This window comes from Idiotropiscis lumnitzeri, chromosome 1 (assembly GCF_059441095.1).
Source record: "Idiotropiscis lumnitzeri isolate Australia: NSW breed Sydney's pygmy pipehorse chromosome 1, RoL_Ilum_1.0, whole genome shotgun sequence".
Lineage (NCBI taxonomy): Eukaryota > Metazoa > Chordata > Actinopteri > Syngnathiformes > Syngnathidae > Idiotropiscis > Idiotropiscis lumnitzeri.
The window spans coordinates 33,335,786-33,348,104 of NC_142391.1; the positions used below are offsets into that span (position 1 = coordinate 33,335,786).

General features: G+C 40.9%; 2 protein-coding genes across 3 annotated transcripts in view; one reads left to right on the plus strand and one right to left on the minus strand.

Moving 5' to 3' along the window:
* Positions 1-2,973: 2,973 nt before the first annotated feature.
* Positions 2,974-4,677, minus strand: LOC148344291 (glial cell line-derived neurotrophic factor-like). Its single transcript, XM_088307535.1, has 2 exons — positions 4,485-4,677; positions 2,974-3,800 (listed from the first exon to the last, which is right to left on the minus strand). Exons 1-2 carry the CDS (start codon positions 4,675-4,677, stop codon positions 3,307-3,309), a joined length of 687 nt encoding a protein of 228 aa, XP_088163661.1. The 3' UTR covers positions 2,974-3,306.
* Positions 4,678-7,579: 2,902 nt separating this feature from the next.
* egflam (EGF-like, fibronectin type III and laminin G domains) overlaps positions 7,580-12,319 on the plus strand; it is a 28,327-nt gene continuing 23,587 nt past the window's right edge. For both annotated transcript variants that reach the window (XM_088296070.1, XM_088296062.1), the window contains exons 1-2: positions 7,580-7,906; positions 10,940-11,049. In XM_088296070.1, the coding sequence (XP_088152196.1) occupies positions 7,786-7,906; positions 10,940-11,049 (231 nt within the window). In that variant the 5' untranslated portion in view covers positions 7,580-7,785. The remainder of the gene's footprint in view (positions 7,907-10,939; positions 11,050-12,319) is intronic.

Consider the following 12,319-nt stretch of genomic DNA (forward strand, 5'->3'; position numbering starts at 1 on the left):
CCGTGCTGGAGCCTCTCCCAGCTGTCATTTTACGGTAGGCGGGCTAAACCCTGAACTGGTTGCCAATAAAATACTGGAAAATGCCACTAGTTGGCAGTATCTCTCTTTTTCCTCCCTCTCCATTTTGTGTCTGTCTGGTTTTTGCAGGTTTGAGTAGATTGTAGTTGTGTTGTTAGTTTTATTTTAGCTTTAGTTTTATCTGGTTATCCTTTACACCTGTGTGACATTTAAGTATGTATAAAAAAATAAAATAAAATATTTAAATGTTACCGCAAAGAATGAGAGGCCTAGCGCAACCCTTTCTTAGGTTTCGTCTCAATATTTAATGACGCGGTCTAACGCCTCACAGGTGATACGGCTGCATTTTGTTACCGCAACTGTGACTCACTGCAACATCTGTGAACACGATACAGGAAGTTCTTATTTTCGTCCACACAGTTTTGTTGCCTGATCATGAATGATGTGCTCCTACTCATTTTCTTTATCGTGGGCTTTTTGAGCACTCGAGGACACTGTGCAAAATGTAAAAAAATAAAATAACTTAATGGCACTTTTTGGGCACATATACGCAAAAAAAAAAATAAAAAAAAATCTGTATTCAGCACCTGTTGGCTACGCGATCCACTAACGGAAACGTGATCGTTCATTACAAGCTCGTTTGACACCCTGAACAAAAGAGCAAGAGAGTTACGGCGCTCATGGCACGATCCTCTCTCTAATTGTGTCATGATCCGCGTGGGGCATGACAGCCTGTTGTTATTGTTTTCGTATGTATGCGGTTTTTGTTATTTTTTGTTGTTATTTTCTCCCCTCCTTCCTGCCATGTGCCTTGTCCTGTTTGTTTTGATCAGCCGAGCAGGGGCGTTTCCCCTCAGCACCTTGCCCTCACCAGCCACGCACCTGCTCCTCATCAACGATCACACACCTGCTCCCCATCTGCTCCCCTGATTACCGGACTACTTATGCCTTCCATGCTCTCAACCCAGTGTCGGGTCATTACCGCAATTTACGTACTGCCACGACCACGTTTTGTGCACGTTCATGTTCTCGTTCCTGCTCTGATTCTCGTTCCTGCTCTGATTCTCGTTCCTGCTCTGATTCTCGTTCCGGCTCTGATTCTCGTTCCGCTCTCGCTCACGCCCCGCTCTCGTTCATGCCCTTTATCCTTGTCCCAGTTAGTCGTGTTCACTTTGCCCTGGTTGTTTTGTATCCTGCCCCGTTGTTTGTCCATGTTCGATCCCTCCAATAAATTCCCTTCACGCTACTCACCTCTCTGCCTCCTCGCCTTTTGGGTCCACCTCCTCCTCGCCGTAAGGCGAACCCTGACAAATTGCCTCCTCCTTTTACACACTGTAGCTGGTTCTTATCCAGTCTTTATATTAGGTGATCCGGTGGGGAGATAAAATGAATCTCCGATTTTTTTTGCCCTCAAGAATCTGATTTGATTTGAACCCCTTTCATTTATTTATATATATATATATATATATATATATATATATATATATATATATATATATATATATATATATATATATATATATATATATATATGACTAGTGAGACAACTATTTTTGCCAACCAGAGTGTTCCCCAACATAAACTTGAATCAACTGTGACAAAATAATATTTTTTTTTGCTTTCTCATGGAAAATATGCCCTTTTGTCCTAGTATGTAAATAAGATTAACATTTGTAAACATTAACATGTTCTGCAATTTAATATCAGCTGGTTCTCATGAAAATATAGCAAATTCTGTATCCTTTTTTTTTTTATCTTTTAAAGATACTGCTATTTTCCTTTGAAAAAAATCTGACTTCTAAAACATTTAATATTTTTTTTTGTCCGAAAACGACCGACTTCCCAGTGTTCCAAGGATGTGTTGTTGAATTATTGGTTCCTTTTTGACATGTTGTCAGCAGCGTAGCTGTTTGGTCAGCCATAATGTCGCCCCAAAAACTTTTTGACACGCTCTGAGCTCAATAAATGGAGCAGATTTGAAAATTAGTCACAAACTCAGATTAGGTGACTGAGCTAATGATGACGGACGGCTCAAATATAAACCACACTCATTAGTGTCACCAATTATCACCTTCTTTTGTTCTCTTCTTGTTGTCTTTTAATGACATCTGAGCTGGTTCGACATCGATCTCAGTTAGAAATCTGATATATTTTGTTCACAGAATAGAGGTCACAGTTCAATTCCGATTGGGGTCAAATTTTTCGGGTGAGACCGCAACATTGGCCAAAAATGTGTTATTTCCGTTCAATTTTGTTGACGTTATACACATCATAAATAAATGCTACATGCATATGAGCAAGAGTTTTATATAATATTGATGTTATAGGCAAAGAAGTCAAAGCTTGGCTTTATAAAAAAAGATTCCCGGCAGGTGGGAATGTTTATTGTGAAGTTGTTTATGGAAAGCAGCAAGATGTGTTTGTTGCAGCGATGAACACTAATAAGGGCCAGTTGAAGAGAGGCTTTAGTTTTCGTCGTAGCTCAGTTCGGAAGTTTTGAATCAAGCATGCCTTTTTCTAGAAAGTATCACACGTGTGAGATGTTTTCATGTTAATTTATTGAATTTTGCATGGTTGTGCCTTCCTTTTAAGGCAAAGAACTCCAACGTATTTGGTCAGGAATCCAACCCTTACCTCAATGAAAGATGCCACAATACGAATGAACATGATTTCACTTTATAAAAACAAAAATAAATATGAATAAGTTAATACATAATTTTTTTTCATAAATACTGCATGCTTGCTGTGCATTAAAAAATATGCATCTCAAAAATTCATCTTTCTCACAAGAAAATGGAAAAAAAATCTGGGAAGATAATTGGTGGGAAAAGCTTTGAGCGATAAAGAGCCATTTTTCTTTTGTTCCAGGATTAGTAAAAAAATCTTCATTTTTTTCCTGGATTTTCTGGACTACGAAGGAAATCTGGAGATGCATGGTTTTGCCCGCTCCAAAAAGTAATTAAAAAAACCCATACATCTTTTTTAATAATCAAAAAGAAAAAAGCTCAAATGGATAAAAACTTTATTTTTCCTTGGACTAATCACCAACCACCCCAGCTCTTCATGAAATTTGGACACACGGTGCATGAGTTTGTTCCATCTTACAAAGCAGTTTTCTGGATCACCAAGAAACTACATGAGAAATTTGAAGATACCTTTTCATTGGACATGCCAAACTGTAGACACACAGAGAGCAACCTGTCGAAACCTCCGTCTCCGTCGCGTGTGACTCGGACACAGAAGGTGTGGACTGTCAATCAAACGCAAGATGCCGTATGAAAGAGTTGGTCAGACACAAGCGCACTTTCTGGCCGAGTGCTTCCTGAGCGTGTGGTAGACCAGGTTATCGTCCAGAAAGGACAGTTTGTCGTCAAACGCCACCGGGCGGCAGCAGGCCTGCGGGGGTGCGTCCTTGGCTGATAACCTCCCGCGGCGAGCCAGGTGGCGGAGAATCTTGTCGTAGTTTGTCTCCGACTTCCTGCAGGGTCCCGCGCAGTACTTGAAGATCATCTCCTCGCCCGAGCGGTAGCCCAGACCCAAGTCGGTCACGTTGAGGTGGACCTGCTGGAGCGAGCAGCCCAGAGCCTTCCGTCCCTTCGCACCCGGGATCCTTTTCCGGCTGGACCCAGTCGTCTTCTCCCGTCTGGGCCGCGACCTGATCCTCCGGTTCTCCTCAGACTGGGGGTAAGACCTGGTGGGCGAGCCTCGTATTCTGCTCACGCTCACCTTGACCAAATGCACCACCTCATCGAAGCCGGCCGGGAGGGGCTCGTCCATGATGTCTAAAAGAAGAACTGATCATTGCAGTAATCGTGTCTCGAAGAGAACAAGACCGTCATCCATCCATGAATGCTCGTCTCTCAGCATTTATTGACCATCATCAGATGTATGTTTATGTTTGTCTACCAGCATTCCCACGAAAATATTTGGAACATGTAACATGAAGTAGTAATGAGAGTGGTATGCCTTTTTTTCAGTATTTCCCACTGAAATAGTCCTGACACCCATTAAAAAAAACACAAATGTCATTCTCTCAGCTTTCCCTTTGTAACATTATCATGAATACTTAACATTACCGTGTTTTACCAGAGTGACATTTTGGATGTTAGTAACTTCAGATTCTGACTAAAAAACTTTTATGCAGCAGTGTGACTGTCTCTCAGCATTCACTTTTCTCAACATTACCGCATTTTTGCCATAGTAACAGGAATATTTGACTCTCAGCATTACAATTTCCAATATTTTAGACATGCTACAGTATGACGTGAATATTTGTCTCTCAGCATTTTTGGTAAATGAGTGTATCCTTTTCCTATCATTCCCACTTGTTTTTATGTTATACTATTATAAGTGTGTGTATGGCCTTTCTCTCAGCATTGACACATTTTTTTGTGGGACATCCGCATGCCTGCTATACTTTGTCAGTATTCCCCCAATAAATGACTGCCTCCCAAGCTCATCCTTACAAGCGTCTCCCTGGTCGTCCACGCCCTGCTGGCTCCCGCTGATGCCGTGCGAAGTGTCTGACAGGCGGATCCGGAGCGGAGGGCTCTCCAGGGGCCTTTCTTCTGCTACGAGCATCACCCCCGGGGGTCCCGGGCCGGCGTGCACGGCTCCCAGAACAATCAAACAGGTGGTCAGGCTATGCCATAGCGTCATGGTCTGCTCGGATCCGGCAGCAGGACATGGCGCGCCTCGGAACCAGCTGCCCTCATCCGGCAGAGAGAGGCGCTTCCTAAAAGAAAATGTCTCCAGTAAAAAAGGAAAAATCAATAAATCCCTGTTTTGCAGAAGCCCGTTAGGCGTGCATTCCCACTGAGCTCAAGTCCACACTGAAGGAGGAGAACAGGAGAAGGGATGGAGTGTGTTGGTGACGTGTGGCCATCCATTCCTGGTGGGTGGAGACTCCACAGGTCGGTAAAAAATGTGGTTCCAATCAGCGAGACATAACATGTGCGGCTACTTCTTTTTCAGGACATTTGATACATCCTCATCAGAAATATGCAGTTTCACATCAAAGTGATGGATCGGAAAACATATTTACACAGTTACAGATAGATTTTGCAAAAACACACTTGAAATCTCCCAAACGCATTTGAGAAAATGTGTTATAGTCCGGTCAAACCAAATTGGAACTTTTTGCCCAAATTTCATGAATGGTTATGGTTTGTTTGGCGCAAAGGTCAGTTGAAGGGTGCACATTAATTTTGCTGCCTTGTAGGAGGTTTAGCTTCTTGGTCCAAGACATTAATGCCCTGTAGTGTTTTCCAGAAATACCCGTCAGTGTTGACACAAAACCTTCAGGGTTCCGCTTGAAAGCAAAGAAATGTCAGGAAGAGCCTACATGAACACCAGAACTTTATTTTATGGTGCTCCGATCGATCGACCACCGATCGCGATAGGCCCATTTCCATGGAAAAGTTCACAATCGGCATTTGCCGATCAGCTCATACTTTGCAGCCTGCAGCCAATTAGAGACCAGCTTGTGTGCAGTGCAGCGTCTTATAATAATAATAATAATAATAATAATATTGCCTTTATTAGTCCCACAATGGGGAAATTCGAGATTCGAACCCAGGCCTCCTGGGGAGACTGGGTCCTGAACGCGGCGCCTTAGACCACTCGGCCATCCCCCTTTCTTCAACACTGCATGTTGCAGACACCAACCAGTAACTGAATCAGAATATGTTTGTGCATTTTCTGTATTGACAATTTCAAACAATGTTGGCTATGGAAATGTAGTCAGAATGGTTTTTTTTTAAAGTATTACTCAATTAATTTAAATAAAAGTTTTCAGATTTATCAATTATTAAAAAAAGCGTCAGCTACTGCTATCATTCCCTACACAACACTTATTCTCTCGATAGGTATTAAACACCTCAAGGTGTCATTGAACACACCTGTTCCATCTCATATGCCGGACATCATCAAGTCTTATGCTTTATCTGAATTTTATTTGACAATGTTGCATTTCTTTTTTTCGCTTATACATGAAAGTGTTTTAGGATGCTCTAAAAAAAACCAAGTGAAAACACTTAGAATTACTTTCTACTGGAAAAAAAGCATATTTCCACCCGAGAGGGTTGATTAAAAGCTGTTTATTTAGCCTAAATCAAGTCTAAGTGAATGCAGCTGTTGGCTTAGGTATAGACAGACTTATTGTATAGAAGCGACATTAAGTCCAGAATGTACAAGATTTGGGGTTTTGTTTCTCCCTCCCCCTCACCACATCAAGATCCTTCAAAGATGTATGGTTTGTCCAAAGTGCAGCGTGATGCAAATCTTCAGCGTCAACATAGTGTGATTTATAGAAGCCAGCTGATACTAAATTTAGAGCGTCATGATGAATCGCGTTTGTATTGTGTGCGTTTTTGTGCAAAGACTCAATGGAGGCTCATCAGGTTAATGACGACATTTTCCCTTTGTGCAGCAAAAAGCTGTCAGGTGGGCCTCTTAAAGGAATAATCACGGGGGCTCGTTAATGATGTGACGTCACACCCCCATAAGAGACATGTGCCCTTTTGCCCTTAGCATTTGAAAGAAAACCAATCTCGTTTTCTCACCTGGCCCAAAAATAAGAAAATAAAAGTTCTGCATTCAAATGCATTTGGGTGTTGTTTTGATGTCATTACTTGCTATATGGTGGATTTTTGCTGAGCTAGAAAAATAGAGATGAATATAGTAAAATGGTGTATGCTGTAAATTGAAATATAAATACATTGTAAAATACTGTAGATTTTAATTTGAATTAAACTCATTGCAGTAGCAAATAATGCCACGAGTGGGCGCTATTTACTCTTTTTATGACTCGCACCTCATATTTGGAAGAAAAGAGTTGCATTGGCTGTAAAAATAATTGCATAGATTTTTTTATATGAGAGTTGTATTAAATTGTTGTTATTATAATTGGTTTATGACGATTCCGTGTTATGAATGTATTCAATTACCTATAAGTTGATATTTTGAATTTCAACATTAAAACGTTGTTTGATAACATTTATTGTTTCCTTCCGTAATTTAAAGACATTTATTGAAATAATTTAACAGTAAATGATTATGTAATTATATTTATTTAATTTGGTATTGTTAATGTTTTGTTTTACTTCATCATTAATTCACTTTATATATTTCTTTATTTTGGGGTGGAGGTGTGGGGGGGATTGACTTCCTCTTTCAATCCAAAATGCACATTACAAACCTAAAAAAGTATAATTTTCTTTCGTTATTTTAACGAATATTTTGGGAGCTAGTGAGCATTGACTGTAGGCTTTAGTAGTTGCTTGTGTGGGTCAAGACGCGTGTGGCTTCCCTCTGCGTGCGTGGCCTGCGGTGTGCGGATTAGACGATCTTTATCCTCTTAGCCCCTAAATGGCTCCACGTTGTTGCATGCGCTCCTGAGTTGTCAGGTGCTGTCGTGGGCGCACACAGAAAGAAAGAACGCACGCGCACGTGCCCGGCATGCCCACCCATTTAGCGTCGATCGCGCGCATTACGCACGGAGGTGAAACCCCCTCCCCGCATCCCCTCCTACTCACACACACACACTGAAACACCGTCTGTCCCTTTGCGCTCGCGGGCGTATAGTGACGTGCCCAACCCGAGTTGATCTTTCGGACCCTAATCTCATCAGCTCTCCTGCTCGTCCATTGGGACGCCGCATCATCCCCACCACCGCCACCATAACTTTTGTAGTATTATTAGTAGTGTTGTCCCTTTGTGGAGCGGTGGCGATTTGGGCTGGGATGAGCATTTGAGAGCAGCGGAGCGATGGCGAGCCGCAGCTGCACACGGACACGGACCTCGTTCTTACTGCACTTTGTCCTCTTTGCGATCTGCTGCTTGGCCACCCGCAGCACCGCCGCCAGGAGGTCCGGTGCCAGGAGAGCGGGTCAGTCAAATGCTACGGCCAGGACGGTCCTGTTCGTCGGCATCTTTAGCTCAAAGCTCCTCTTTCATTTATGGGACATACAATTAGACTTCGACCAGGGTTCCCAAACTGGGGTTCGCTGGCCTAAAATGGGTCTTGTGTCAGTTTTTATTGTTTTTATTACATGGTTCAGTTGTATTGTGTTCACTGGTCAAAAGCAAATTGTTATCAGAGACGGCTTTACGTGTCCCTAAATGTATTTTTAATGCTGATTTAAAAAATGTCTTAACTTTTAATCTGGCATATTTATTGGGAGATATTTTAATTTTTCGGTTAACCTATTAAAGCTTCCTCAATACAGAGTTTAACTTGCGTTGTAACTTGACGTTTCAGAAAAAAATCCAACCCTGACCCTTAATTCACAAATATTACCAAATACGTTACTGTTTTATTAATATTACTTTAATTAATGTTCTGGAAACCTCATGCTCGAGAAAAAAAAGGGAAGATTAGTAATCAGCGTAAAAACAATCTAGAAAAAATTACTTGTCTTTCTGATTTTGAAAAAATGTAAAAAATTGTTGACGTAATGTACATCCATGGTGCTGCATGATATATTTAAATTTTTGGGAGTGTTTAGTCATATTAATTTATTAAGTTAAAAAAATACATGTATGTAAGTGCAAAATATTAGAGCATGTGCAAATACATCCCTTTGCTTGTATGTATGGACGTCCGCACAAAATGAGCTTTTGTCCATGCATGTGCAAATGATGCAAGATCTGTCTGTCCATCTAAATCTATTTATCTATCTAACATGTTATTTTTCGCCACGTCCATTTGAAACAAAAATGTGTGCCACTCACCCGGTCAAAAGTACACATGGATGAGCAAATGAGATCTCCTAACTTGAACGCCATTCAGTAGAGTGCTCATACCTCTGCTCAGCATGGCACTTATAGGTCACTAATGGAATTATTCAGTTTGAAATTAAAGGACAAAGTAGAAACAGGAATCATCTACAATTAAATGCCTCTCTCAAATAGATGCCTTCCTATTACCATGAGAAAAACTGTAAATCTAATTGTGTCAGGTTGTAGACAGTGATTTTATATGAGTGTAAAAGTTGTTTCATGTGTCCCCCAATCGGTGCAAAACCCAAGGATCGGGAGCCAGATTCGGCCCGCGATAGCATTTTATATGGTCCGCAAAAGCAAATCATGCGTGTCAACTTCATGTTTCTTGCAAATTCTACTCACTCTTAACAACACAGAGATTGTGTTTAATTGCAAGTATATTTCGTTACCAATCCTCCTGTGAAATAATATTAATAATATTCACTGGCTGATTTAAAAACTAGTTATCCACGATTGTGTTGTGCACATGTGATATAATCAATGCAAGCATACATTTATTTAGGTTCACAGTTAATAAAGACCCTCTCAGGGAAACCATAACTATGATGTGGCCCGTGACAAAAATTCATTGGACTCTCTTGCAACTTGCTAACTAAAACAGCACCTCGTAAAGCACCACTCGTGGAGTTTTCCCACATGACGTTCCCTGCCCACTATGAAAGATGATCAGACATCGTACATGTGGTATATAATCATAATAATCCTATTTATTTAACTTTGAACTGCACTTTCCTTTGTTAATGAAAATGGTTATTAACTATTTTCTACTAACATTTGTCATCTGCTTATTCTCACGAGGACTCACTAAATATGCCTACACCATCTGCAGTTGAGTAGACAAACACTTTTGTGTTACAGCTCTTGTGTTGAGCTCACATCAGGAGAATTTAATGACCTAATCATGTGTCGTCAATCCACATTAACAATATATCCAATCCGCCAAGGCACACAATGGTTGCTTTCTTTGTTTTCTCATCACCGAGACATTGTCTTCCCGTCACAGGTCCGCCCACTTCATCCTCACCTCCTTCCCCTCACATCACATCTCACTCGTTCGATCCCTCGGGCTGCATGCGAGCCGCACGCACACACAAGCACACACTGTCTCGTCTGTTTCTCGCCACGCAGTCCACGCCTGCTGACATTTGGACTTGTGTGGTGGTCTTTGACAAGGGGCGCTGCGAGGTGCTTTGTCAGGCCACATCAATCACGTCAATGTTAGCATTAGCGTTAACGTAGGCACTGACCTTCGGGCACAACAGTGGAATGTCTGAGGTCGGACACAATCCTTTGTGATTTGCTGGTTGCCCTCTGATTTGGTTGTCAGAAAGTGGAAATTCCTCGAATGCTCCAGTGTGCTCGTACACCTTTCTTTTTTTTTTCCTGTCATATAAGAAGAACTTAACCACAGTAAAATGTCCTTTGTCAAACACATCCCACATATTATAGCAAGCAAATACACCGTCCTAGTGGCAGGTGACAGGGTGTCATCATTTGCTTTGAATGAATCCAATTTTATTGCAGTGCTTGGGCAGAAACCATTTTCAACCTTTTTATTGATTCCCAACTCAAGTCTTTGTCCCGATGCTGACATTTGCCTCTTTGAGATATCAAGGCTGCGCCACAACACTGTACGCTCATTAAAATGGCATCCTGGTGCTTTTAAGGCCCCACCAGCCTACCATTGATCTCCTCAGTAGCAGCCGAGCAAGCGGCATGAGTCACTCTGTGGCAGTGACAACCCACCCCTGAATGGATGGATGGAATGAGAAATTGATCATTGATTAATGTCGAATGGTTGAATTGGTGTTGATTGAATTAATTGATGAACTGATGATGGATGGAGGGAAAGTTGACTGAGGGATGATAAATTAATTGTAGGACAGCATAAGTGGGTCAAAGTGAGCATAAAACGCAGTGCTTGAAATAATACTTGTTATATATGAGGCTGCGAAACTAGAAATGGCAAAGTCTCCACTTTGCCGCGGCAGCCCTCTTGTAAGAATTGTGCCTCCTTATTGTTGCTGAGTGAAGTCAATACAGGAGACCCTGAATCTCATCTACTGTTGTTTTTGTGCGAGTCTACTTCCTGATTCCGTTCCTATTCTCATGTCCTTGCCTGTTTGGTCCACTCCAGATCGTCTGAGTCCTCCGTTGGACATCCAGTTGGAGAGCGTCAACTGCAGCGCCATCAGTGTGCGATGGAAGATGCCGCGGCGGCATGTCAGCACCATCACCGGGTACAAGGTTGTCCCTCATTTCTGTTTTTTATTTATAATACTTTTTTCTGTTCTGTGGTCAACATCATTGGTCCCCTTGCATGGTGGCGTTACCAAAACCTGCCCGTTCAGTTTGTGGTCACATTGCAAAAAATCTGATCTAGGAAGAAAATGTGAAAGCGCGCTAGGTCGGATTTGAAAAAAAATTTGAACTGAGCTGTACAGACTGTCATTAAAAATCAGATGAAGGTCACATACGGGCTAAAAAATCAGATCTGGGTCGCGTTTGCCAGCAGTGGCGACTTAAAATGGTGGACAAGACTCGGGTGTCGTAAAGTCGAAACTGAGGACCGCCTGTAAGTCGAAGTTCTGGTAAATGAATGGAAACTAATAAATAAATAAATAAATAAATAAATAATAAGAATAAGAATCATAGTAAACCCATGTAATCATTGAAAATTTTAGTAAACAAATGCACCCCGCCCCAAAAAATCCAGGTGAAAAATTCAAGTAAATAAGTATATGGGGTGAAATACTGAATTTTAATAAACACAAATACATTTAATAATTCAAATTACGAGGAAATAAATACAAATGTAACCAACTGTGAAAAAAAGAAACATCCAGATCCATTTAATTATTTTAAATTCTAGTAAATACAAATACCATTTGATAATTTAAAAGTTCATCAAATATATGAATACATTATTATGGAACAGGTTCTATAACATTTTTAAAGGAGAAGTCAAGTCAAGAATTGTCTTTACAATAATGTACTCTATCCGCTAATCACAGCTCACCTGTTTTCTGAGTTTGGTTCGCATATTGAGCCACGGTTGGTCAGTTGTTGAACTCTGAGCAACAGCAACGTCATTTTTATTCGACAACAAGTGGCAAAATAGCCGCCCCCTGAGATGGCTAAAACGGGTGGATTTTGCTGCTTCATTCAAATTCCACTAACAACAATCATAATCAGAATGCCGTGTTTAGACTAGTGGGGCTGCATAGAACTTTACTGTAGAGACAATTTTTGTCTTGACTTCTCCTTTAAATATCATTTTTCACTAATTAAATAATTACTTTCAACTGACTTTATATTTAATTTTTGCACACAAACTAGCTTTTATGAGATTTTCTTTAGGAAAGAAAAACTAAAGAAAAACAATCACAAGTATTATTTGCAATAATTTTAGCATTGCATTTGACGTAATTGCAAAACAGCAAAGACATGACAGACAGTTTCCACTCTTTTCTACCATGTGTTCTGTCAGTGCGAGGCAGTCGCACGGGTGGATTTT

Excerpts from the sequence above, each read along its gene's own strand:
- LOC148344291 (XM_088307535.1), bottom strand. The coding sequence starts at position 4,677 with ATGACGCTATGGCATAGCCTGACCACCTGTTTGATTGTTCTGGGAGCC. Across the intron at positions 3,801-4,484 it reads GGACGACCAGGGAGACGCTT|ACATCATGGACGAGCCCCTC; the intron begins GTAAGGATGAGC and ends TTCTTCTTTTAG.